A 26,632-nucleotide genomic window follows, 5' to 3' on the forward strand; every position below is an offset into this window, starting at 1 on the left:
CACACCCAAAGAAACAATGTCAGCTCTGAAAAGACCCCTCAGAGGGTATCCAGCTGGGGTCTGTTTCACTGAGTGAAACGGCAGATGATAGATAAGAAAGCATACTTCCTATTTTTACTCCTGTCCCCTTTACCACCAGCAGTTTGCCCTGCATGACAGCCAAGGTTTCTGTGTCCTATGCCTGCAGTCTGATAACCTCTCTTGGTTGTATTTTATGATACCATATGCTTCTTTCCTAAAATAGTGCGAGGGTCCTCCGATGCAAAGCCACCAATCAGCTTGCTCCCTGAATGTCAGTGGGATGTTTCGGGGGAGGACTATGTGCTTCACTGTTAAACATATTTTGGCTCAAATTTCTACTTGGTGAAAATGTTAATTTAGAGATGTGTTTAATCTCATTGATTTTTTTTTTTTGTTTCTTTTCTGAGGTGTAAAATGATAATGATAGTTTCATCTTAAAGGGATGTTGGTGTGATGATTAAAAAGGTGATAGCCATACACAAGAGTTTCTCACTGCTGTCTTCATCTTGACAAGCTAGATTGCCCCGCAGGGAAAACCACCGATGTTTTAATAAACTGACACAATGCAAGTGTGCTTCTCTTATGACAGTCCATTGTCACAGTTTCTGTTTTAGTCAGCCTTATGTCACTGGGACAAAAGTTGGACATAATTAACTTAAGGAGAGGAAAGAAAAATTCTTATTGAGGCTCGGGCTTTCAAAGATTTCAACCCAGTCTCCTGGCTGCTTCCCATTGGATTCTAATCCTGGGGTACATCATGACAGGAGCACTTGCAATGAGGAGCCTGCCCACCTCATGATGGCTGGGAAGCAAAGACGGGGAGAGAGAAGGGGCAAGGCTCCCAGTTTCCTCTCAAGGACACATTCCAATGAGCCAGCTCCCTCCCTCTTTGTCCTTTCTTTTAAAAGTTCCTGCACCTCCCAGCAGTGCCACAGGCTGGGGACCAAGCCTGCAGCGAGCGTTTGGGGGGGGACATTTGCATTTGTAGCTAGAGAACCCCATCCCTGTCTCACTCTAGAACACAACTGGAAGCAGAGGCCACTGTCTTGGCCTTCACTTCCTAGTGCACAAGTCTGGACTGTCCACCCAGCCCTGTTTGCTTACGGGATCTTTTAGTCACACATGCTGTGGCACCACCATGCACACAAGGATTCAGGAGTATTTGGAGAACAAGGTTAACATCTATACTATCTGCTTTCTAAAAAAAAATCAGGTCATGGTATGGTATGGTAAGGTCTCTGAGCTTTAACTTTGCTCATTTAACAATGTTTTGTGAGACCAAGCATGGTGACATATACCTAAAAATACCAGCACTTGGCTGGCCATGGCAGGGGCCTGTGAACTGAAGGCCAGCCTGGGCTACAATATGTGTATGCATGCATCTATTTTTTCTTGAACAAAAAAGACCATGCATATCACATATGTATATGTATATATATATGTATATATGTCTGTATATATGTATATATGTATATATACTTTCTCATTCATTTTTTTATTATAATATAAAACACTTAATATCATTTCTGTGTTCTGGTGCCTTTATTTCCTGAAGTAAATAGCTTCAAGTGATTGAAGTCTGTCCCCTAAGAAGCCTAGTTCTGAAAGGAACATAAGATTATATATGTTATATATAAAGCATAAGGGTGTGTATGTATGTGTGTGTATATATATATATAAAATTTAAAATAGAATTCATAATTTGGAACAAAATGTAAAGACACTTTAGAATGACAAGCCCCACATATTAACACTTGGCAGTTCACATCCTCAGCCTAATCTTTGCTCTGTCTTCCCCAGATGTGAGCAGCGACGTCTCTTGTCTGATTTTTAGCTAGGGCTGAGAGCCTTTCGGGAGTGTTAGCAATTCTGACTTTGAAGATGTCCACTCCTGGGAGACCTTGCTGTGTGCCCCACCAGACCTGATCTTTTTCCATACCAGTCAGTAAAGTGGTACTCTCTCTGCTACTAGGGGTAAGATCCTTCTACTGGACTCAGGAGCTGCACCAGGTCAATCCTCTCCCTACCTGGGCTAATTCAGAAAGATAAGCCTTTCCAGACCCATCACATTAGCCTCTTGGGCCTGTAATTCAAGCCCTGGGGAAGCTGAGGCAACAGGATCAGGGCCTCAAGGCCACACCCGCCTACATGGGTCAGACTACATGGCAGGAGACTGAGACCTACAGAACCTCCTAAGACAGAGCTGTAACTGGGAACGGGCGCAGATCATTTTTCGGAGGTCCTTCTTCCATTGCCTCCTTCTCCACCTGTTTCGTTTCCATGTCTTCAATCACTTCTCTTCACATTGCTGTCTGTTGCTTTCAGGAGAATTTTCACAGAACAATCTGTTAGTAAGCATAATTATCATAATCCTGGAGGATAAAAAAAAATGCTTTCTATTCAGCGTTTTCAGGGGGAGAAATTCCCTTAGCTAAAACAAACAAAAGTCAAAATTACAAAAACAATCTTGCTCACCATTTAGATGTCTCAAGTGCATTTTTAAGAAGTCCAACTCCGGTTCTAAAATCAGACAGACGAAGTTGCTTCTATAAACCTTATTTTCCACAGATCTCTCCCTGGATCCTGCATCAAACATATGCTGGGTTGGAGTGTGAAACAATATGGGGAGAATCAAAGGCTGAAAGAATGTTGTCACAGGCTACAGTACTCAATTTGAAGAACCTGTGACAGGAAAACATTACTCCTGGGAGAATAAAAACCTTGTGGCCTGTATGGCTGCTTTCTAATCTCGATCTGCAGGAATAATTAAAATACTTAATAACTAGATGTGGAAGGTTCAGGAAGAGGGTCTATCTCATTCTACCAGAGGCCAGCTGGAGCCAGTCCACACATCAGGACCAGTTCATGAGGGCTGACTACGACTCCTTACACATCGCCGGCTGTCTACAGTACTTGGCCTTCCACGTCAAGTGCCCATCACACCTTCACGCACAGAACGTGGATGCACTGAGCCGTGGCCCCTTACCTGTGGCTTTGCCTTCCCCGGTCTCAGCTACCCGTGACCAACCATGGTCCAAATTTACTAAATAGAAAATTCCATGAATGGTTCATACGTTCTCAACTACAGATCGTTCTAAACAGTTAGGTGGTTGTGTGTGTTTGTGTGTGTGTGTGCACAGGTAGGCATGTGGGTATGGAGGACAAAAATCTTCCTCGGCTGCTGTACACTTTATGGGTCTCTTCATTGAACCTGAAGCTTGCTCGTTTAGCAAGCCCCTGCGATCCTCCTATGTCCACTGATCCCACAGACTTGCTTTGCTGGGATTACAGGCTTGCACCCCCGTGCCCAGCTGTCACATGACTGTTGGAGACCTGAACTCAGGTACTCATGCTTGGGCAACAGCGCTTTGCACACTGAGCCATCTCTCCAGCCAGAGCCTTCCACTTGCCGGTGCTTCATAGGCTGCTCTTAATTCGTTTAGTAGCTATCTCAGTTAACAGCTCAACTGCCCTGGTATTACAGTGTCTGTGTTCAAGTAGTCCTTATTATACTTAATAGTGGCCCTGGTGTACAAGAATGGCACTGTCAGCCATTTATAGGTGCCAAAGAGAAGGTGTAAATTGCTTTCCTTAAATGAAAAGGAAAGGGTCTCTACTTACAAGGACTGAAAAAAAAAATCACATGTTGAATTTGCTAGGGAATACAGTAGACACAGCACAGGCCAGGCTGTTGCTGGCTTCAGGAACCCACTAGAAGTCCTGGAACACACTACTAATTCTGAAAATACCCAGAGGCTGTGTGACCTCTAACCCTAGCCCATTTCAATTCCATTCCATCTATCTATTCTAGCTCCTGCCACCACAACCAAACACCCACCAAGCAATACACACACACACACACACACACACACACACACACACACACACAGATCTAGCCAATAACAACAGTGTACCACTTCTGCATTAGTGGACAATCTGGAATTCTTAACCTTGACTTAATTTTCAGTTTGTACTGTACTTTTAGACAAAATCCAACAAACAAACAAACCCAGGCCAGATCTGAAAAAGACCTCTTTATTTTGTGGTTAATAACATGTTATTAATATTTAATGACTGTACTAGTTGTCTTGGGCTGATGTAACAATGACAGCAAAGCTGCGACTTAAAAATAACAGGTTTTTATCATGTCAAGATTCTGGAGACCAGAAGTCCAAGTTTAAGGTGAGCAAAAATCTTTGGAAGATTTTTATCTTTTTCCTTTTCCTGGCTCTCATGTCAGCTTTCCCATCATGGATCCATCTTCGTGGTGCCTCCTCTTTTTGTCTCACTCTCCTATATGTCTTTTAAAGGAAGGATGTATTGTTATTTTTAATTAAGTGTAATTAAGTTTAATTAAGTAAGTGTAAAGTGGCTGAGTGTATGTGCACAAGAGTGCAGGTGCCCACAGAGGCCAGAAGATGGTGCTAGATCCTCTGGATCTGGGGTTACAGAAGGGTGTGAGCCACCTGATGTGGGAGCTGGGAATCAACTTTGAAACCTCTCTCAGTGCACATGGTTTGTCCCTGAGCCATCCTCCTGTGTGTCTTCTATAAGAATACTTGGCTATGGGGCCCGCCCACATACTTTATGATGATCATCTCATCTCAAGGTCTTTGGTTATATCTGAAAAGATACAATAAGGTCACATCCACATGTTTCAGATACAGACATAGTTAACAGGGGAAGGCACCACTCAACTCACTGGGGCTAGGAACGAGAAAGGAGAGATAGACAGTGGGGAAGCAGAACACACAGTAGGAGTTTAAGGCAGACAATGATGAAGAAGAAAGCATTTTCACACTCTTCCTGCATCATGGATGTGTAACAAATTTATTTTTCAAAGCATACCTCTCTGAACGGTTCTACTCTGCCTGGTGTCGGCCATAATGTGTTGCATTTCTACTTTGCCATCTCCTTAAGAGTTAGGGAACTTCTTCAGTGTCCCCTACAGGCTCAGTGCTTTGGTCTTAGCTGATGGTGCTGTTTGGGGGAGGTTGTAAAAGCCTCCAGACAGAGAGCTGACAGACTTACATATGGCCACAGGGCCCACCGTGCAGGTTATAGGTGGGCCTTGCCTCTGATCTAGGATCTGTTCATAGTCCCCGAAGTGAGAAGTTAGAGTGGTCTATTCCCTTCTCAGCAGACTGGGCCTCCATCATGCCTTTCATACCGTGATATGCTTTCCAACCAGGAGTGAAAACAAATCCTCTCTCCCTTCAGTGACCTTTGCCAGGAATTCTTGCACAGCACCAAGAAAAGTAGCCAAGACAAAGAGCATCCCAAAAGCTCTGCCCTTAACAATGCCCATTCCCCATTCCTAAACCACACTGGGTTTGGAATAGAGTTCTCCCTGCTTCTCACACTTAGATTGGGGGCGTTTTGTGCACTCATCTGGAAAGCCCAGTTTCCAGTTGCTGCCTTGCTGGCTGATGGCTGGCTGTCCTTTCTCACCTCTAGGTCCCAGCACAACTTCCTCCCCTCTACAAGCTTGCATTCTCCCCACTGTGCCTCTAACACCATGGCTACCACCACCCAGCACCAACTGCTATGTACGTGCCTTCCACAGACACCTCTCTCAACACTGCTCCTCCTTGTCCATGCAAATCTCTGCAGAATTCCCTCTGCATGTGATCCCAGGCCAAATAATGAACTCATTGCTCCCCCTGGCTATTCCCGGTTACAGATCTGATGTTTCTGCTCAGTGTGTGTTGTTGTTCTTACTGATATCTGTCCTTTCACCAAGTGTCTCCTCTTCCCCACCCAAACTTTAAGCCCTGTGACACCAGAAGCCCTACCTTTTTGCTTTTGAGCTGAAATATGCATTCTTCCTGTAGACAATCAATGGCATCATCAGGCTAATTTCCACAGGGGCCTCTTAGGCCTTTCCTGTGCGTCCAGGTCACTTCAAGATCTTGTTAAAATGCAGATTTGGAGGCAGAGCTCGGGATCTGCCATTGTAATAAGCGCCCTGGATCTGCAGGTCTTTGGAATTGCATTTTGACTAGCAGAGTCTCTGGACACCAAACCAATTTAAGAACGGGCTCTTCCAGTCAAGTGTAGATAGGATGGGAAAAGGTTGTTATCCAAATAAGTGACAGTGAGACTGATTGGCAGGGTGTTTTTTTTTAACTATTTAGACATCTGGATAAAAATCTCATGAAAGCCACCTGGGCCTGGTGTGCGGAAGTCCTGCTCTAAGGGACAGACTGTGTGGGGCTGTCTTTCCCTTCAATATATTCTCTCTTGCTTTGAAAGGTGAAGAAAAGTCTCACTGTATTTTTTTTTTCATAGAATGCTTTAGGATGGCTGTTTTCATGGTGTAAGGGAGGAGATAACTACCAACCATAACAACTGAGTTAAGACAGAACAGGCCAATCATTAAGCTTATCGCTGTCTGTGGGTGGAGGCAAGCACAGGCCGGGTAAAAGGCAGCACTTGGGACCACGAGCTATCCGTTAGGATGTTTTAACAGACACCAGAAGCAGGCTTCACGGAAGAGGTGCACAGCGCACAGAAGGAGGTCAAGCGCAAACACAGGGAACACATCCCCATCGGCCCCACTACTTGCTGAAGTAAGGTGGTGCCGGAAGCCGCCATATACAACCACCCGCAATGCGTGTGTGGTGTCTGGTCCCCTGTACCCACCTCCTGTGGTAGCAATAGGAGATGTCACTTCCATCCTTCAGCCTGAGGTCCAAGGCTGCAGACATCTTCTAAGAACACCATGTGAGGGCGAAAATGTCCAGTCAGCCTGCCTGTTGAATAGAGCAGCCGGGGGGCCACGTGTGCTCGCCATCATCTGACGTTGTAGCTCGTGCCCCGATGAGAAACCGGGTCTCAACTTTATCGTGTTTCGGTTTATTAAAACGTAAACAGCTCCACATCCCAAGCAGGTAACGTTGGGCATCACCAGTTAGGGGATGCCAACTCAGGGAGGACAGCTAGGAAGAGGGAGCACCAAACAAGGAGCCATCCAACCCAAGGCAGTGCCTCCTGCCCGTTTTTCTAGGCTACAGAGCCCCCACCTTCAGGGGCTCCTTTGACATGTGAGCTTGTGCTAGCGGCTATGTCCATGCTCGAGTTTGCTATTCCGCAATCACAACGATTCTCGGCCAATTAAGATCAGGACATACAGCCTTGGGTCAGGGTTAGTATTCAGGGAGTGAATAACAGATTGCTTCCAGCCCAGTTGTTTTAATAAGGCCAGATGGGGTTTAGGAAGGTCTTCTTATTCCGACCCGTGGGGCAGAACGTGAAGTTGGAAAGGCTGGCAGTGTACAACATACAGTTCAGAAAAGATGTAATGCGCTCCGAACACACCGCTTCTCTCTTCTTGGCAGAGCTAAAAGGAAACATACAATGAAGGGAAGGCTTAAGGATTGGAAACCTGCTTGCCCCTGACATAATGAGATTCATCCCTTTAGGCATCCAAGCAATATTACAGATGCATCTTTGTCATCTCCCGGATACAGGCTATAATGAGCTGGGGACCCAGTGGTCCTTAATCTGACAGGAGCAGATGCAGTGACATTTACCTATGGCTGGTCTGTTCTGGGTGAGAAGGGGGATGTTACCAAAGCCCTCGATGGACGCTTGTAGTAAGGGGGATCTAATTAAAGAGAGCACCTCTCCTACCCTGTCGCTGACATCATCTCCAGAGCAGAGAGGGGGCAGTAGGACACTGACTTAACAATGATCAAAGTGAAACCGACTGCACCAAGTTCGGGCTGAATCTTTGCAGATGAGAAGTGGGACAAATGACAGGATTAGTGCCTAGAAACATGACAAGGCCGCATCCCACCTGCAATTTGACTCTCACCTGGGAAGGCATCCTTTACCCCCAAACCCAAACCTGTCCCGTTAGGGGAGAGACTGCAGACACCTGTCTTTCGTGTAGGTCGGTTTCCCAGAAAGTTCTTGGTAACAGCCGGAAGTGACTGTATATTCTTTGATTGGCAGTATTCTGGTAGGCTTGAAAAGGAGGAAGAAAACGAGGGCAAGGTTGGGACTCAGAGAGAATGGGACATGGGGGAAAAAACATGGGCTTGGCACTCTGCCACAGCTCGCTGTAAACAACTGTTTCTCTGTGTATGCCTCATCAATATCACCTGGGAAGCTCGTTAACGCCTACAAAACAGCCCCCCTCGCACCCCCACCCCGGCTCTACAATGACCTACTAAACCAGAATCTCCTGGTCCCAGTCTTTTTTTTTTTTTTTAAATAAGCATTGAAGATATTTGGGAAGTGTAGCTTCCCAAAGCCTAGCCTCCCTGAAAGACGCTTTACAACCAGTCTGTGGCTGTCCCATAAATGACTGATGGGTTTTGAACACAATGTAACTTTTTAAAGTCACTCAGAACAACCGAGATCCAACAAATAAGGCTGGACTTGCCTCCTTTTGGGTAGTGTTCTCTGAAAGTCTCCCTAGCCTCACTCGCCTTGCCAGGTGCGTGATCACAAAGCAATGGAAGGGCATTCAGTCCATCCGCAAGTATCCTTAAGTCGCATATTGTTTGAGAATGGCCGGGAAACGGGTTTTCCCCTTTGACTGCAGCAAAGGAGCACAGTCCCCTTCATCTCTAGGAAGGTTTTCCACTGGAAGAAAAAACAAACAAACAAACAAACAAACAAACCAATCAAGAATGCTGTAACAGGTTGTCTAGTCCTGGGATGTGGTTGGACCCACCAGAGAATATAATTTGCTCTGGCCTCGATTCCACCCTACAGTCGGGACAGCCGCCTCCTGTACTACATCTTGCTTGCATTTGGCAGCGGGAATCTCGGAAGGGGGTGGCTGTGGCATTCTGCCCTGAGTTTCCAGAGTGAAGGTGGCCACAACCCGGTCTGGCTGGGAGCTGCCGGTGCTGCGATTCACCGAGGGGTGGGGCTGCCCCGGGAGACCGTGCCCTGGAGACCTCAGAGCGTCGCGGGTAGAAGAGCGGGTTCAGCACTCCGAAGCCCTTCCCACCCACGCCCCGCCCGGGGTCTTGGGATTCGACCGGGCTCCAAGAGGTCAAGACCTCGGAGCGCGCCAGCCCGCCCCGCCCCGCCCCGCTCCGCTCCGCAAGTCCGTTGGCGCTGGTGTGGCGTGGGGAATGCGGGCGCGGCCGGGGGGCGCGGGGGGCGGCGCGCGGGGTGGTGATCGGCGACCGGCCCCGGACGCCCGGGGAACGGATGGCGGAGCCCACGCGCGCCGCGAAGCCGCGCTGCAGGCAGGGCGCCGGGCCAGGCGCGGGCGCCGCCGTGAAGCCCAAAAAGAAAGCTTTTTATTTGCTGAGCATGAAGCCCCCGAAGGACCCCGCCCCCAACAACAATAATAACGTGTCGTTTGTGATCCACTGTCAACTGGGCAAGGAGATCAAGCACATTTGCAGCAACTGCAGCCGGGGGGAGGACCGCCGCGACGGTGAGTGCCGGGCGCGTCGGGGAGGTGGCGGGAAGGTGGCTCCGCCGGTCCTCGGTCCCGGGTGCGGGCAGGAGTCTGCATTCCCGACAGCTGCGGGGACGTCTGCTTCCCCCACCCGGGCCCTGCACTTTTGCAGAATGGCAGGCCGAGCCCAGTGGGCTTTGCAGCAGCGCCCAAAAGAAACAACTGATTTAAGAAGATGGGGGGTGGGGGGAAATCTGTCCACAGCAGCAACTAAAGCTTTTTTTAAAAGATGCAACACCTGCTCCCCCCACCCCATCCCTCACTCCCACCCCATCTCCGTGGGCCCCTTAACTGTGGGATTTGCCATCTTACATTTACCAGATTGTGGGCTTCCTTCAGGTGGGTTTCCCTTGAAAGAGGTCATTGGCCTTGACCTCTGCGGGGGCCCAGCTCACAGAGCATTTGTGGAATGGTGTCTCTTTGGAGTAAAACATGGCTGTGATATTTATTTATTTACTTGTTTGTTTATTTTATTTATTTACTTAGTGCTGCTGGTGGTCTCTTTTGGGTGTCTAGTGCCCAGTGTAGGGGGAAGTGCAGGCCGCGACTCCGGGCAGAAAGAAGAGCCAAGGTCCAGGGGCAGTTGGCCCAGAAGCAGGCAGAAGCCTCTGCCTGTGGGCGACTGTGGCTGTGCCTTCCTAGGATCCTCCAGGCAATTCCCGAGCAGCTGGCTATGCAGACTCCGGAGAGCCACTGAAGGTCGCAGAAAAGTTTTAAGCAGCAGATCTGACCAAGGGAGCATTAGCTGAGGGCCAGCCCTGAGCTCACCGCCTAGCTCCTGTCCACCTGCCTGAGCCCTTGTGCCCATGTGCCCTTTAGAAAAAGATGTCACTTAGAATCCCTCCAGTTCTCGGCTGGCCTCCGAAGTGCTGGGTAATGAAGTGACTGCGGATGGCCTAATGTCTTTTCAAAATTAGAGTCCTGCTAGCTTAATTATAGTTTTCTTTGATTAAAATGTGAGAGAGGCTGTGTGGCGTGGAGCAAGTCACGCAAGAGCAAACTGGGACAGTCGGGGAGGTGGGAGGACAGAGCTAGGCTCCTCCTGATGGGTGGTTGTTCCTTGTGCCGGCCGTAAACTGGAGACACCAAGGTGACTGCCTACGAGCAGATTAACGGGACCCCAGACTAGAGCTTTCCCATGCAGTACAGTGGAGAATGTGATGCCGAGCTGCTTGTTAAAAGCCGGTCACTCTGTTGACTGAACGGTATCCCCAAAGAGCCGCTTCCCCGTTGGCGGGAGTTTGTTTAAATTAGTGCCTCTGTGCACTGCCATAAGAAGGAAAGGGTGTTTCTACACGCAAGGATGGAAACTCACGTGTGCAATTATGAGCTCCCTCTACGTGCTGCTCAAGGCAGGAATGTATTTTAACCTGCAGCCCGCCTTCCTCTTAGGACACACGTTTTCTCCAGAGCCTCAGAATGCCCTCGGCATCTGTTCCCAAGGACATTCTTATATCACTTAACGTCACACACGTGTTTAGTAGCAGCAGGTCCTCATGAGGAGGGCGAAGGCTGCAGTATCTACTTTGTCCCTAATTCAGTGCCGCTGTCCTGAGTGTGTGGTACTTTCAGTTGTTGATGGAAATAGGGTAGTGCAGTTGGATTCATTCTTTTTTATGTATGGCAGGGACATCAGAAATTTTCATTGTATTCATTCATTCTGGTGTGTGTGTGTGTGTGTGTGTGTGTGTGTGTTGGTGTGCTTGTGTGCCATGTCACCCATATGGAAGTCAGAGAAGAATTTCCAGGATTTAGTTTTTTTCCTTTCACTATGTGGGTCACAGAGGTCAAACTCAGGTCATCAGGGTCTGTGCCAAGCGCTTTCGCCTGCTCAGCATTTCACTGAGCAAAGGCACTCCTGAAGAAAATGTATGCTCAGGCTTTTAAGGGTGCAGACAGCTCCAAGGCACATTTTTGGTAAGGCTCGATAGAGAAAGACTTTTCCCTCATTTCCCTGCTTTTTCTCTGTGGTCCTGGGACCTTAGACATGGCAGGTGAGCACCCTCGTGCTGAGCAGCCACATTCCCAGCTGGAGAAAGATGGTTGTTTACAGTGGGTTTCACCTGAGTAGGATCTCACTCTAGTTTCTTATCCAACTGCCGAGAGGCCTATATATGAAGTCTTCCCTTAAACGACAATTATCGTTAACGTTTAAAGCATATTTTAATAATTTTGCCATCTAAAGATCTCCATATAACCAAATGTCTTTAGCTGATATATAGTAAATTTTAAAAGAAAAAAAAATAGTCTTGACTGGTTGAAGAGTACACAAAATCACATTTTAGCCGTTAGCTTTTTAAAAATGTATTTATTTGTGTGTGTCTGTATGTATGTACATGTACCCGTACATATGCCATCATACATGTCTGGAGGGCAGAGGCCAGCTTCTAGTCGTTAGTTCTCGTCCTCCAAACTGTGAGTCCTGGGGACTGCAGTTGGATCATCAGGCTTGTGGAATCGGGTGCCTTTATTTGCTGAGCCACTTGCTGCCACAGCCATTACCCTTTCATTCAATTTATTTTTAATGTTTCTAATATCTGTGCATCAGAATTAAAGGTGGTTTTGCTGACCTTACTCTAAGTAAATCTTTTTAATGCTAATGATAACAATAAACGTTAGAATAAAGCCACCACTCACTCAAAGCAAGTTCCTGGTTCTGCCCACTTTTTGCTGTCTGCATTCTATACTGAACCTGCTTTCAGAAAAGGGGGCGGATGGATGTAACACTTCAGTGCTAAAGGCCACAGAGTTGCAGACATGGGAAAAAACAAAGGCAGATAGCATGTTGGCTTTTAAATGGCTTTTATTTCTTCCCCTCCATAGGATCTAGGACTGTGGTTCCCAAAGGTCCTAATGCTGCAACCCTTTAATGCAGTTCCTCATGTTATGGTGAATCCCAATCTTAAAATTATTTTTTTTGCTACTTCATATTTGTCATTTTGCTACTGTTACGAATTGTAATGTGAACATCTGTGTGTTCCAATGGTCTCAGACAACCCTTAGGAATGGCTTGTTCAAACCCCCACAGGGGTTGTGAACAGCAGGTTGAGAACCCCTGACCTAAAAAATCCGGCATTGTTTTATGTGTGTGTGTGTGTGTGTGTGTGTGTGTGTATCTTGTGTATATCTTGTGTATGTGGTGTGTCTATCTGTGTTGTGTCTGTGTGGTGGGGGGTAGCTGTGTTCCTAGTTATGTGTTTGTCGTGCACATTTGCTGTCTTGATGAACTAAGTTTATTGGAGTCACAAATGAGGAGAAATTGCAGAATTTTCTGGTACATTTTTTTTAAATACACCAAACTATATTTTACAGTGGTTCAAATAGCAAATCTCATGCTACATGTGTTCTAACACAGTTACAAACTAGAGGGCTTGAAATAAATGTCATTACAATCATCTCTTGAGAAACCAACTTTATCCACTTTTATGGTTTACATCTTATAGCAAAATTTTAAAAGTATAGGGTCTTCCATATTTTCAAGATTTAGTTTCATTTCTTATTTTTATTTCTAAGTTTGGCCATCAACATTACTTATTAAGCTCTGTAAATATTCAAGATACAAATTTCTGGGCTGTGCCCCAGGACCACTGAAGCATAATCTCCAGGAATGGTGGCCAAAATTTAGTGTTTTAACAGGTGTTTCAAGGAGCCTTAGGCAGCAAAAGAATATTCTTTTGTACTTTCTTTTTTAAATTTTTTATTCACTTTTATTCACTTTTATTTCATTTTTATCCCAGCTGTAGCCCCTTCCCCCATCACCTCCCAATCTCACTCTCCCTCCCTCTTCTCCTCCCATACCCCTCCCCCAGTCCACTGTTAGGGAGGTCCTCCTCCCCTTCCATCTAACCCTAGCCTATCAGGTCTCATCAGAACTGGCTGCATTGTCTTTCTCTGTGGCCTAGTAAGGCTGCCCCCCACCAAGGAGAGGTGATCCAAGAGCCAGCCACTGAGTTCATGTCAGAGACAGTCCCTGTTCCCCTTACTAGGGAACCCACTTGGACTGTGAGCTGCCATGGGCTACATCTGTGCCAGGGTTCTAAGTTATCTCCATGAATGGTCCTTCGTTGGAGTATCAGTCTCAGAAAAGACCCCTGTGCCTAGATTTTTTTGGTTCTGTTGCTCTCCTTGTGGAGTTCCAGTCCCCTCCAGGTCTATCTCCCCATTCTTTCATAGGATTCCCTGCACTCTGCCCAAAGTTTAGCTATGAGTCTTGGCATCTGCTTTAATACCCTGCTGGATAGAGTCTTTCAGAGGCCCTCTGTGGTAGGCTCCTGAAGTGTTCCTTGTTTTTGCCCTCTTCCAATGAATGGACATTCCATTTTGTCCAGATATCCATTCCATTGCCTTTCTGAATGAGGATTGAGCATCTTACCCACGGTTTCTGGAACATTTTTAAAAACTCCTTTATCTATTTGTTAAGCAGGCTGATGGGTAGGAAGAGAGGAAAAATTCACAACTAAATATAGGTGGAAATTATATACATTATAAAGCTATAAGAAATTATTACATTTCCACTAAAAGTTTATCTTGGAAGTCAAATAGGATTAATTAATAGTCAATACTACTTAATATAAGTTGTTGAAAAGTGAGTTTACAGAAAAGTCCAAAACAGAAGCAAAGTATTTCTGCATATAATTTCATGAACATTTTCTATTCTTATTTTAATTCCTTTTGAGTCTTAATCATGGTGAATTATTTTTAGGAGGCAGCCTCACTGATGATAGCTAAGGTGTGGGTGGGGGCGTAGCTCACGGGTAGAGCATGTGTTCAGCTTGTGTGAGGTTCTGGGCTCCATCCCCAGCATGACACAAACAAAAGCATCCCTGTGAAGAGGTCATTTTATTAGGAAGGAAACACTGTAACCCTTTTGAGAAATACTTGTGAGGCTCAGTCTTGTTTTTGCAGTGACATTTAAAAAGTAACAAAATGGCAGTTAGAAAACGAGGCATTATTGGTGATTAGTCATTATGTCAGCCTTTCTTGTTTCACTTAGCAGTGATTCCTGTCTCTGGATACTCAGTTAAGAGCTCATTAGTTCACTGACTTTCCTGATGGACCTCCAAGTTTCATTTTAGGAAATGTTTCTTAGTCAGCTCCTATATGATTTTTTAAAAAGAAATTTTTTTGAGACAGGGTCTCACTGGATAGCCCAGGCTGGCCCCCAAAGCACAGGAATCTCCCTGCCTCATCCTCCCTAGTGCTGGGATTAAAGGTGTGCACCACTTAGGCCTAACTCTTCTGTGTGAATGTTCAAAGAAGAACTGTTCTGGATCTTTGTTCACGGATGTGGAATTCTCAGCAAGGCAACCCTTCAGGGCAACATGCCCTTTGAGTTCCTGCCGACCTCACCCCCTGCCTTTTACAGAGGAGATAAAGGACATGCAGAGTGGCTAGTTCTTCCAGGCCAAGCTACCACCTGATGCCTGGGCTGCTAGTACAAGTGTTCAGGAAAAAAGATGCCGTTTTCAGCGGTGGTCCACAGCTGGACCCTGGAACTTCCTTGTCTGCTCACAAATAAAGCCTCCTCCACTTGCTAGCTATGGTAGGATATTGCAGTATTATTTACTGCATGAAATTGTGAGGATTAAATAAGATAATTGGTACAAAGCACTTAGCGTGGTGCCTGGCTAAGAACATGCCTGAGAATTATTAGTCCAATTTTGCCTTGGGTTTTTCCTTCTGCTCTACTATGCTGCATTGCCTCTTCTGCAATTAAATTCCTTGGCTTGGGTCCAAGATTAAAGCATTCATTCTTCTCCATAGCTCATGGGTTAAAACATATGTTTTGATATCCTAAGTAAAAGAATCCTATGTGCGTACCTATAATGAAGTCCTTCTACAGAGAGCTCTACCGTCTTAATCAGAGTACTTGGATTGAGAGAGATCCAGTAAGGGGGCACAGAGAAGAGAGAGGAAGAGGACACAAGGACTTAGGATGTAGTTTGGTGAGAAAGCACTTGCCTGAACATCTGGGAGACCCAGGGTTTGAACTCGAGCATGTAGAGAGGGTTAGGAAAGGCCAGCAAGAAAAGTGAAGTGGGTTTAGCAAGAAATTAAGGAGTGTGCAGAGCCAGGCAATTCTAATGAAGATGCACCTTCAACTTCTGTTCAGGAGCCAAGTCCTCAAAGAGCTGAGATTTCTCTTGGCTTTCCTACATTGTTTGTGAATACAGCTTGTTTGCATGTGGGCCTGTCCCTGTTAAGGGTAGACAGCAAGAGGGATGTCATACCAGCTATTCCACTTCCAAGGCTTGGACCTGGCGACAGTAAGAAAGCAACTGTCACACAAACTTGAGGACACTGATCACTGTGTGAGGAAGCCAGGCAAGCTCCCCCAAGAAGGGCACATTTGGATTATGAGAAAGGGAGAAGTCTCCAAGTAAAATGAGGAAGCATTTCAGTAGGGGAAATGGGGGACTGAAAGAGCAATGTGTATCCAGGACAGAGAGTTCTCAGGGGCAAAGTGCAGAAAGTGGAATTAAAATGACATGAGCCAACAGGCGTCCATAAACATAGTGGCCAGTCTTTCCCAACCGGTTACTTGATGTGCTATGGGAAGCACTGGGAAGATGGAAATAAAAAATATATATATAACTATAGGAGAATAGCCAGGGAGATGAAGGTAGACACACAAATCCACTGAAGTTTGAAGTGTCTAAGAGGGAAAGTTGTGGGTTTCAGGAACAGAGAGGGTGGTAGGGTTCCCTTGGAGGAAGAGAAGTCATAGAAAGCCCAGGCAGGGTTTGAAAGGAGTTCCGATTTCACCTACTAAGCAGCAGAGGTTTTTAAGCACAGATGACCTCACCAATCTTTAAAAACAATCTTAGGAAAACCTGTACAGTATTCAAAAGGAACCAGACAGGTTATCTATCAGCATGAGCTTCTCATCTAGACTGCTCTCTCCTGAATGATTCTGAATTATTTTTCAGTGTTTGTTTGTTTGTTTGTTTGTTTTAACTACTGCCTTACTGGGAAATATCAGTCCAGGGAAAGGACTCAGCCACCATGTCCATTCATAGTCCAGGAAAGAGTCCTGGACTATGAATAGTCCCTTCAGCTTAAGCAGTCAATGTCAAAAGAGAGAGAGATCCTGCAAATCTGGTCTGTGCTCAAAATGTACTTTGTATACTTTCAACACCAGCCATTCAAAATCACAACCTAACTTTATTTTTTTAGCACCATGTTCTTTCTTCATTTCTTTCTCTTACGTATTTCCTTGTTTAATTGCTGCACAGAGGGTTTGCTCAGGGCCTTGCTCGCAGTAGGCAAGTGCCCCATCGATCAACTGTAACCCCCAACCCTCTTTTTGATTATTTTGAGGCAGGAACTGACCGTGTGGCCCAAGGAGGGTGTGCTATCCTCCTGCCTCTCCCCTCTGAGTATCTGGAATTACAGTCCTGTACCACCAGGCCTGACTTTAGCGTGACAATTCCATTTGTGTACACTCTTGTTCATAAATCCCTCTGTTTAAGTACCTCTCTGACACGTGACTCATCTGCTCCCGTTTACTTTGTTTAGATTGGGTCTCTAAGTATTTGTGAAACCTGTAGCCTCATGTGGAATCCTACACGTAATGGTGATGATTCCAGCTGAAAGATTGCTAGCTGGAATCTTTGCATGACAATTTATGAGGGGTCTCTGCCTGTTTTCTAGCCCCAAATGCTTCTATCTGTGGTTTACTGATCAAGATAAATGGGAAGAATTTCTTGGACTTGATTGGACACTTGAGGCTTCAAGAAACATCTAAGGTTTGGGAGCTAGGTACAGCTCTGGAGTATAGCATTCACCTGGCGTGTGTGAGGCCCTGGGTTCAATTTCCCTAGCACTGAAAAAGAAAAAAAAAATGTCAAAATGACAATCTATAGGAAAAGGCACCTTGACCAGCTGGGATCTGCCATTGGCTGTGTATAATGTACTATTTCTGGCTGGCAGTTGTGATGAGAGCAAGGGGATGAATAGGGTCCAGCTGAAAGCTAGCTAGCCAGGGTTAGGGAAAGAGGTGACCCTCCCTTCAGCCCTCACATTGTTGGGCAGAAAAGAGGAGCCCAGAGAGGAAAAGGCTTCAGGTAAGAGAACATGGATGTAAGCAAGGGTACAGGTGCTAAATTGGAAAAAGAAGGAATGAGCTGCAGAGATTTCGGGACAGCAGAGAAATCACCTGCCGTGCTAACAGCAGACTGTATGAGGACTGATATGATGGGATTTCCTTAGCATTGTGCTGTTTCTATACCTAAGGCCAGGGGGAGGGCGGAACATGGCAGTTGGTTGACTCATGTGTCAGATATTGATGCTGCGGTGAACTTGGTGTGAGGAAAGAAACAAATCTGAATGCCTGTCCAGAGAGGGATATTTGTGACAGAGGTTAATTCTTGGCTGTCAGAGGCCAAAGATAGAGATGCTTTCTCCTTTTTTTTTTTTTTTGGGGGGGGGAGGGCAGAAAGCCACCTAGATCTTGTGGGAGGAGATGGCTCTTGAGGTACACTGTATTGAATAGATAGGATTAGGCTAAGAAAGGTCCACTTGGGGACAGGATGGAGAGCAAGTGGAGAGGAAAGTTGGCAGGTCAAGGGTAGAGCCTGCTCAGCCAGAATCTTACCATGACTCCCCTTTGGTGTTTTATTTCTACTATCTTGCCCAGTGCATGGATATTAGGAGTGGGACAAAATGGGTTCAGTACGTGAATGTGTGTATTGATTTATTAATCACCCATCTAGCTCAAATCCATTCACTGGAGTGACTTCAAGGACAATGGCTTGCTGCACCCAGGGGAAGCACGCAGGAGCTGGGGTGTGGTGAGATTTAAGTGGAGGCCATACATGAAGAAGGGTCTAGAAGTTTGGATCTGCCTGATGACAGGATTCGAGATTCCCTGGGGGAAATATATTTTAGCAGCTTTATTAAGACATAATTCACATACCATACCTAATTCGCTAAGTTAAAGCATGGAAGTGGTTTGGGTTGCTCCACGGAATCTTACATTCATCATTAGAGGCAGTTGCAAAGCATTTTATTATTCTGTACCCCCCACCACACACACACACACACACACACACACACACACACACACACAAACACTCCGATCCTTTTAGTCATTCTGCATGATCATTCTATAGCTCCCATCTCCGACAAACTCGAACCTACTTTTCATGTCTGTACATTTCCCTACTCTGGAAATTGTATTCAAATGGAGTCCTGTCCTATGTAGCCCCTTGTGCCTGGCTTCCCTTCACTACACACAATGTATTTAAGGCTCATCCATACTCTATAGCGGGGATCATGCCTTCTTTCATGGCTAAATGTGTGTTCTACTGTGTGGAACATTTAATCATCCAGCCATCAGCTGGGTACATGGCTGTTGTGAAGACCCCACTGTGAACATTCTGGGGCAAACTTGGGTGTAGATACAGGTCTTCGTTCTTCCTTAGTATAGTACCTAGAAGCGGCATGCGGTGTCCTACAGGACCCCATGGACTAATCACTGGAGAATTCCAAACTGTGTTCCAAAATAACCACGCTATTTTATTTACATTCTGGTGGCAATGTGTGTGAAAATATTAAGTTGTCTACCTCCTTCCTGACACGCGTTGGTTGTGACGTGGATTATAGCCACTTTGGAGGGCATTTGAGACAGCATAAGAGAAGGTTATGAGGCATGTTGGTCAAGAAAGGGTAAATGCAGACTATTTAAGAAAACCAGTAAGTCAGACCGAGGCTGGCTATAAGTGTTTGTGTGTGTATGTGTATGATTTTCTAGTTCATAGACTTTATTTTCTCGTAGACGTTTGAACAGACTTTTGAGGTTGTAGCTACCGCTATGAACACTTTACAGAGAACAGCTCAGACCTTCAGAGCTGCTATAGTATCCTCATGACACCTGCTAATGCTGACACGGGTGAGCTGACGTGGGAAGGGGGTGTTCATTTCAAGTGTGGAGGCCCAGGGGACCACTGCTCTTCTCTCCCTGCCATCTAGTCACTTCCATCCCCACTTTCTCCCACCTGGAAAATGCAGTTGGCCCGAGGTGCTGAAACCCCAGGGGGCTGTTTCACTCTGGCCCTGGGGCTCCCCACCTGGGTTTGTCGGTTGGGAAAGTTTGCCATAACTTGGAGTGTTTGAAGAATAACCAACAGATATTATTGACATATGCAATACACAAGACATATGAACCTCACCTGCCGGGGTCCACCTCTACATGTATACTGGCTCACAGCTTCACACGCCTGTTACACACTGTAACCGTTCAGAACCTACAGCACAGCCCCAAGGAGCCAAGGGTGCTCACAGGCCCATTCTTCACAGAAAGTGTCGGCTAGGCCCACATGACTGCAAAGTGCCTGTGGCTAGAAAACGCCATCCATCTCCAAGAAATTTATCACTGTTGATCTTTGAGTTGAAAAGGATCCTAACAATTATCCAGTCCTTTGTTAATGTGGCTTTCATGCAAATCACAGTTTTGAGTCTTTATCTGTGAGGTGTAATTGACTCTCGTGATACCTGGGCTGCCCTCAAACACTTATCTTAGCTTTCCAAGTAGGTAGGACTAAGGGTGTGCTCTGGTATGCCCAACTTTTAGCACTCTTGGTATTTGTTTGGTGTGTGTCTGTGTCTGTGTACTGAACAGGGTACTATAGGTGACTAAGATCAGAAGAGTTGGGACCTCAGTTTTAACCTTCATTCCTGGTTCAGGTCTTTGTCCTTTTAGGAGTCCATTAGATTTCCTAGAAAAGTCAAGACAGGTTCAAAATGAAAAGCAACCTAAGAAGAAAGAACCTATCTTCTAAATTTGGTTTGTGGGGTCTCTCTAGCTTCCCCACATCCACTGTGACCTTTCTATAGGCCTCGGGCTGCCACTTTTTACCAAAGGGGGAAGGATTTTTCTCATCTCTACCTAGGAGCTAACCATTTTGACTCTCTCGTTGTTTTGCTGCGCAGTTTAGAACAATTGCCTGTGCTATTTCGGCACTTGGAGACGGGCTTGCACCATAATTATTTTGCAACCCACAAAAGTAATTATAAACTCAAATAATTATCTTCTAAATAAGCCGTAACCCCAGCAATGGTTTTGGGTGTGTGTGTGGGGAGGGGTATGGAGGGGTTTCTCTTCTGTAAGTTTCACTTTGAAGGCTGTGACATTCTGCTTTCTCTGCGCCCCTCACCTCTGTTGTGTTGTTATTTCAAGTGCAGTGGTAGCCTTCTGCTGAGCCCCAGCACCAGGCTTCTCTGGACGTAACCCACTTAGCACAGCAGCAGTGGTATAGGAACATGAGGGAAAGGTGGGAAAGGCATGGTGGATGGTCTGGCTGTGATTGCAACGTAGTGGTAGAGTGTCTTGTATAGATGAGTCCCAAGGTTCAATCCCTCATTGCTGCCAAGAAAGGAGGGAGAGAAAGAGAGAGGTAGGGAGAGAATATAAATTAGGTGGAGTTCTTCTGGAGATGGGAAATTTAAAAAGAAATTCAAGCATACAAACAGAGCCAAAAAAGAAAAACCCCAGCCTCCCAGAATCTAATACCGGTTGTTGGTTGGAATAAAGAGGCTCCCAGCAGCCAGACTTCTGAATCTGAAGGGTAACCTCACTTAGTACCCACAGTCTGCTGCACATTTGGCAGCCAACCTCCTCAGCAGCGAGCGAGGCATCACAGCAGGGCTAGGTTCTCGTTGAGGGACCTAAAACCTGCCAGTGGGCCCCGTTGGCCTGATGGATGCCACAGAGTCTGTAACTAGTACTTAATTCACATTGGGAACCTCATCAACCGACAGCGGAGCTCGTCAAGATGGAAGGATGGACCAGAAAGCATGCCTCGGCAGCAGGCAGCACCAAGGATCTGCCATGCGATCAAGAAGCAAGCTCTGCGCCTCTCAGGGCTCGCCATCCGTCCGCTGTAAATGACACCCGCCACGAGGCAGGAGCGCCTCATTTCCCAAATGAGCACACAGTGAATCGTTTTGGCTGCCCAAAGCCCTCCTGAATTTTCCTCTAGAACAAACAGTATGCTATACTTTTCTCCCAGCCTTGGTATGGATTATTCACACACTGTTAAACAGCCCTGCGGCTACCACCCAGACTCACACTGAACACAGAAATACCCAGACACTCAAATAGCCAAACACCCAGACACTCAAATAGCCAAAGCTGAGAGCACCCTTCACGGGGGGAGGGGAGGAAGTAATAAATGACAGGCCTGTGGACCTCTTCCACCTTGCCCTGGGTCCCTGAGGTGAAACCTGTGCACAGAATCAGATTTATCTTGGTAAGGCTGTGAGAGGTAGCTTGGGATACCTGGTGAGCTAAGGACTGTGAGCCTTGTTTTCTTTCTCATGTTATGCTAGAAGACAAAATGAATCGGGGAGAATATGTCCAAAATGGACTCTCTTATGCAAGGAATAAAAATAACAATAAGAGCCTTACAGTAGAAGATCTATTCTCTGGCAGAAAGAAAGTACACGCATCTTGGAAGATGTCCGCATGTCAGCCAGAGGGAAGGAGGTGGCGGGCTGGAGCTCAAGTCAGTGTGGAGCCTGCTTGACAGGGTGTTGGGGCTGGGCAGCCCTGCAGGATCTCAGACTGTTCTCCACTCTAGCTCTTTAGGTGATAATGCATTATACAGCGCTTTGTGTGTGTCTCTAGAATATGAACAATCCTCTGTTACGAGCAATATCATAGCCCAGGTTTTCATTTCATGGAGATAATAAAATATCTAATAGGGCAGCTGTGACAGGTGTAAAATTGAGTGAAGTGAGTTCTAGAGTTACATTCCAGATAAAGTTGGTTTTAGGGAAAAAACAAAATATTATATATATATATTATATATATTAGCTAAATAAAGATTTACATCACATGTATGTGTGTGTGTGAATACAACATTTTTGCAATCAGATTATGTCAAGAATAATGTTTCTTCTTGTGCCAACATTAATACTCTCCTCCAATAAGAAGAAAAGAAAGCATGATATAATATGCATGAAAATGTCAGATAAAACTTAGCATTTCTTATGCTAAGTTTAAAAATTTCATTTAAAAAATAGTGGAACAGAACTATTTGGGAAGAGGAAAGGGAGAAGGGGGAGGGAAAAGCTAAGAAGCAGGGTAAAGAACATGCTCAAAGTATCAACAGGCATCCCCAGCCTGTGGTCCCTGGGCCTCATCCTTCCCAGGATAGCTGCGGATATGCCCCAACTCGTGTAGATGACAGTGTCCTATTGCCAAGTCAAACGTTTGGGCATACATATTACACATTGTACATGTGTAAAAAAGCCATAAGCCTCTTATACAAACAATAGGCTAATAACTTTTTTTAATTAAAAAAATAATCACCTCCTTTTAAAATAAAGTCAGAATAGGAATCTGTTTTGCCAGTTCCCCTCTTGGCATTGCCCTGGAATTCCACTTTGGATCTGTAAACAAACAGAAAGGACCCAACAGTGATAGCATGCACCATGTAAGCTTGTGGCAGACAGGCCAGTGTTCATTCTGGGCCCCATCCCTAACTAGCTGTGAATTAGATAGTAAGAATTCACTTGGAAAATGCCTAGTCTTAAATCCCAGCAAGGTTTAGCTGAGGGGATTTATCCCATCACCATTTCAGAAAACAGGCGGGCTTATTTTTCTTGCATAATCCTAGGAGTGCAATTTCTGGCAGTGTTTACCACCAAGAAGGAATTAGCCGCCTCAGGGGATGAGGAGCACTAGGCTCCCGAAGCCTAGCCAGCCTAGCCAGACAACACCTGGACCTGACCCACCCCCATACTTCTGTTCCCCTTCTTGTGAAATGGGGTTCAGGATAGGAGAATCAGGCTTATTTCTAGAGTCCTGGGAGAATCTAGGAAGCAGGCATCTGGGAATTGTTCACAGACTCAAACACAGGGGTTTTGTAGTTTTTCCTCTCCAAGACGCTGTCAAAGGCAAACTTCTCTTTTCTCCAGGGGCCCTCCTCTCCACTGTGAAGCACAGGAATGGGGGTGCTATGCTGTGTGACTCACAGGGCCTGAAGGTGAAAGCACAGAGCTAGAGGGACAGATTGCTGCAGTGATGTTTTGTGTTTTCCTTGCCTTGTGCCTGGTAGAGCCTTGCAGCCCAAGTCACAGGGCAGGGACCTGCTTCTCAAGAGTGGTCTTGGAGGCTGCTACACACTCTGGCATGCTTCCCCGATGGATGGCTCTTTCTCTGCAGAAAGGTCAGGGTGGTTAAGCTTAGGGTCCTAGAGGAAGTGCAGCTAATCTGAGTTCACAGCCCTCTGCTTTTTCTGCCATTGTTTGACAGTCCCCGTTCTAACAGAACTTTTACAGTGAGCCACTGGGTCTGAGATTTAGAGGTAAAGGACACTGAAGAGGATTAGGGACTGCTTGAAGATTAACAGGGGAAACTACTGAGCAGCTTCTCCCGTGGGTAAGAGACAAATGCCTCCGCGTTGATGTTTCCCTGTGGAAATGCAGGGTTGTTTGTTTGTTGAGATAGGTTTTTCTTCCTCTCAAAAAAGTTTCAGTTAGTTTTGGAGTTACGTAGAAGTAAGAATTTTCTGCTTAGCATCTGCATGTAATCAAACTCAGTATTGCTTTCTTCAGTTGCTAAGGTGACAATAAGAAATTCTTCCCTTTGTTTTTTAAATGCTGATGGGAATATGGCCTGGTCAGAATGCTGACACGGAGGTCAGCATCAGTAATGGTCCTCCTGCCTAGATTTCTGAAGTGGGGGTCTGGGAGAGCATGCCACATCCCAGTTTAATGTCCCCCAAACCTCTCTGATTACAGTGTAAAACAAAAAACAAAAAACAAACAAAAAAAACCCTCTGAACTTCAGTGTTGACATTTTGCCGACTTTAATGAAGTGTTTTCCAAAATGTGTTCTCTTGATGCTTGCTTCATGGGCTGGAAATAGATGTGGAGTTTTCAAGACCAAACAGTAAGGAGAACTGAGCTAGCTACGCTAGGCAGATGGCCCTGCCTGTGAGCTTTAGAAGTCTCTTGAGGTAATGAGTGTTTGTGCTTCTTTCCCCAAATTTATCTTGTTGCACTCTTTCTTGTATTTATTTGATTGGCTGGCTTTTGGTAGTTGTGTCTCTGTGTGTGCGTACACACGCCTGTGCATGTGTGGGCATGCATGGCCATGCAGAGGCAAAGGATTGATGTCAGGTGCCTTCAACTGCCCTTCGCCTTATTTTTAGTTTTTCAGCAGTTCCTTTCATACGTGCGTGCAATGCCTTTTGATCATATCTACCCCCACCCAACTCCTGCCTTACCTCCTCTCTGATCCACACCCTTACTCCACAGCCATCCTTTTCCATTATTATTATTTTTATTAATTATTTACAATTTATTCACTTTGTATCCCAGCTGTAGCCTCTTTTCCTTTCCCCTCCTATGTCCCTCTCCTAGTCCACTGACAGGGGAGGTCCTCCTCCCCTACTCTCTGATCCTAGCCTATCAGGTCTCATCAGGACTGTCTGGATCCTCTTTCTCTGTGGCCTAGTAAGGCCACCTCACTAGGGGGAGTTGATCAAAGAGCAGGCAACTGAGTTCATGCCTGTGACTGCCCCTGATTCCCTTACTAGGGAACTGACTTGGAGACTGAGCTGCCCATGGGCTATATCTGGTCTAGGTCCTCTCTATGCATGGTCCTTGGCTGGAGTATGAGTCTCAGAAAAGACCCCTGTTTTGTTTTGTTTTTTGTTTTTTGGGTTTGTTTTTTTTTGTTTTGTTTTGTTTTGTTTTCTGTTTTGAGGCAGGCTCTCATCAGGTCATACCCTTCCTCACCCCCAAACAAAACAAAACAAACAACAATAACAACAACAAACCCTGCTGAGTTCAGGCTCCGGCACTCCTATTCTCTCACTCCTGGCCCTGGAGTAGCCTGGACAGCAAGCATGCAGCATCACAACAGGCCCTCTTGTTTGGTTGGTTGGGGAGTTTTGGGCAAAGTATCACAAGTAACCAGTGCCCTGTAGGAAAGTTAGTGTGCCCCTCCAGATTTCTCCTGTAGAACGTGTGGCACAGGGGGCTGTGACCCCCACCATGAGGGACAGAGCAACATGGCGCTGAGGGTTCTTCGTGGGTTCTTCTTTCCCAGCAAGTGCTGAGCTCATGCTACACCACCACCAAAACCAAGGAGAAACAGCTGACTGTATTTATTCGGTGACCTTTAGTGACCGGAGCAGTGGATGCTAATTAGATTGCTGAATTGATTGCAAGTTTGCTTCCTTTGGTCCAGGAGGGAGGGCCTTCATCTCTTCCATAGCCAGAGTGTATGTTCCCACCCTGGGTCAGGCTGGGGCTTTCAGAGACCTTATGATCCCAATGCCTGCAACAATTTGGATCAGGGTGTCTGGGGTATTTTATTCCAGTAAATTCTTCATATTGGAAGGCAGCAGCCTACACATGGTGTGGGGTTTGGCAACATGCTAGCCTCGAACATTTGGATGTCTTGAACATCTCCCCCCTTTCCCGAGCCCCCCCCCCGACCCTAACGACCCTAACAGATAAAGCTGTCTCCAGATATGGCCTGTTGTCCTCTGGATGATAGCATTGCCTCGAGGGGAGAACCACAGGCTAGGTGGATTATGCTTCAGAGCTCACCAAGGGATCAGTGTGGGTTTAGCCTCTTGTCCAGGAAGACTGGTCTGGACAGAGAGGAGTCAGGATGAAAGGAACCCTTAGATGGTGAAGACTATGATACAGGTAAAGAGAGGGAAGAGTCACCCCCAACCCCCAGTGTTTTGGATTACAGACAACATCTCTCACCCACTGCCAATTATAAGAATAATCAGTGATCATCCCAGGATAGGGAAGACACACCCTTTGTTTCAGTGTGGTAGAAAATAAAAACAAGGTTTGGAGGAGTTAAGCAGTATGCCCCAGTTTCTTTAATAGTAAGTGTTGAGGTTATGGTTTCCAACCAGACCTTAAACTACAAGACAGTATTTAAACGATATGAACTAGAAATGACGTCAGGCAGCTTAAAGGATGGCAAATCACATATAAACCTCTCTGGCCTTTAGGAAACATACTCGGGAAAACAGCGGCGGGGAGGGTAGGACGGGAGGGATGTGTTGAATTCTTGCCACTGTGTGGAGGGACAGGGATCGCTACCGGTAGATTGAGTGGCTTGGAGCTGAAAAAGCTATGGTCAGGGAGATGAATGTGCATGGATCTTGGTCAAAGGCACTCATGGCAAGGTCAGAGGAGGGA

The 26,632-nt window shown here is 46.0% G+C and overlaps 1 protein-coding gene across 10 annotated transcripts in view; it reads left to right on the plus strand.

Moving 5' to 3' along the window:
* Window positions 1–26,632, plus strand: part of Phactr1 (phosphatase and actin regulator 1) — a 439,140-nt gene that overhangs the window by 208,469 nt on the left and 204,039 nt on the right. Inside the window, exon 1 of one of the 10 annotated variants that reach the window (XM_060372702.1) lies at window positions 8,854–9,427. The exons of 8 other annotated variants lie outside the window; for them this stretch is intronic. In XM_060372702.1, coding sequence (XP_060228685.1) covers window positions 9,196–9,427 — 232 coding nt within the window. In that variant the 5' untranslated portion in view covers window positions 8,854–9,195. Of the gene's footprint in view, window positions 1–8,853; window positions 9,428–26,632 lie in introns of those variants that run through there. One more of the 10 variants, XM_021630325.2, reaches the window with a different exon arrangement.

Source organism: Meriones unguiculatus, chromosome 19 (assembly GCF_030254825.1).
Source record: "Meriones unguiculatus strain TT.TT164.6M chromosome 19, Bangor_MerUng_6.1, whole genome shotgun sequence".
Lineage (NCBI taxonomy): Eukaryota > Metazoa > Chordata > Mammalia > Rodentia > Muridae > Meriones > Meriones unguiculatus.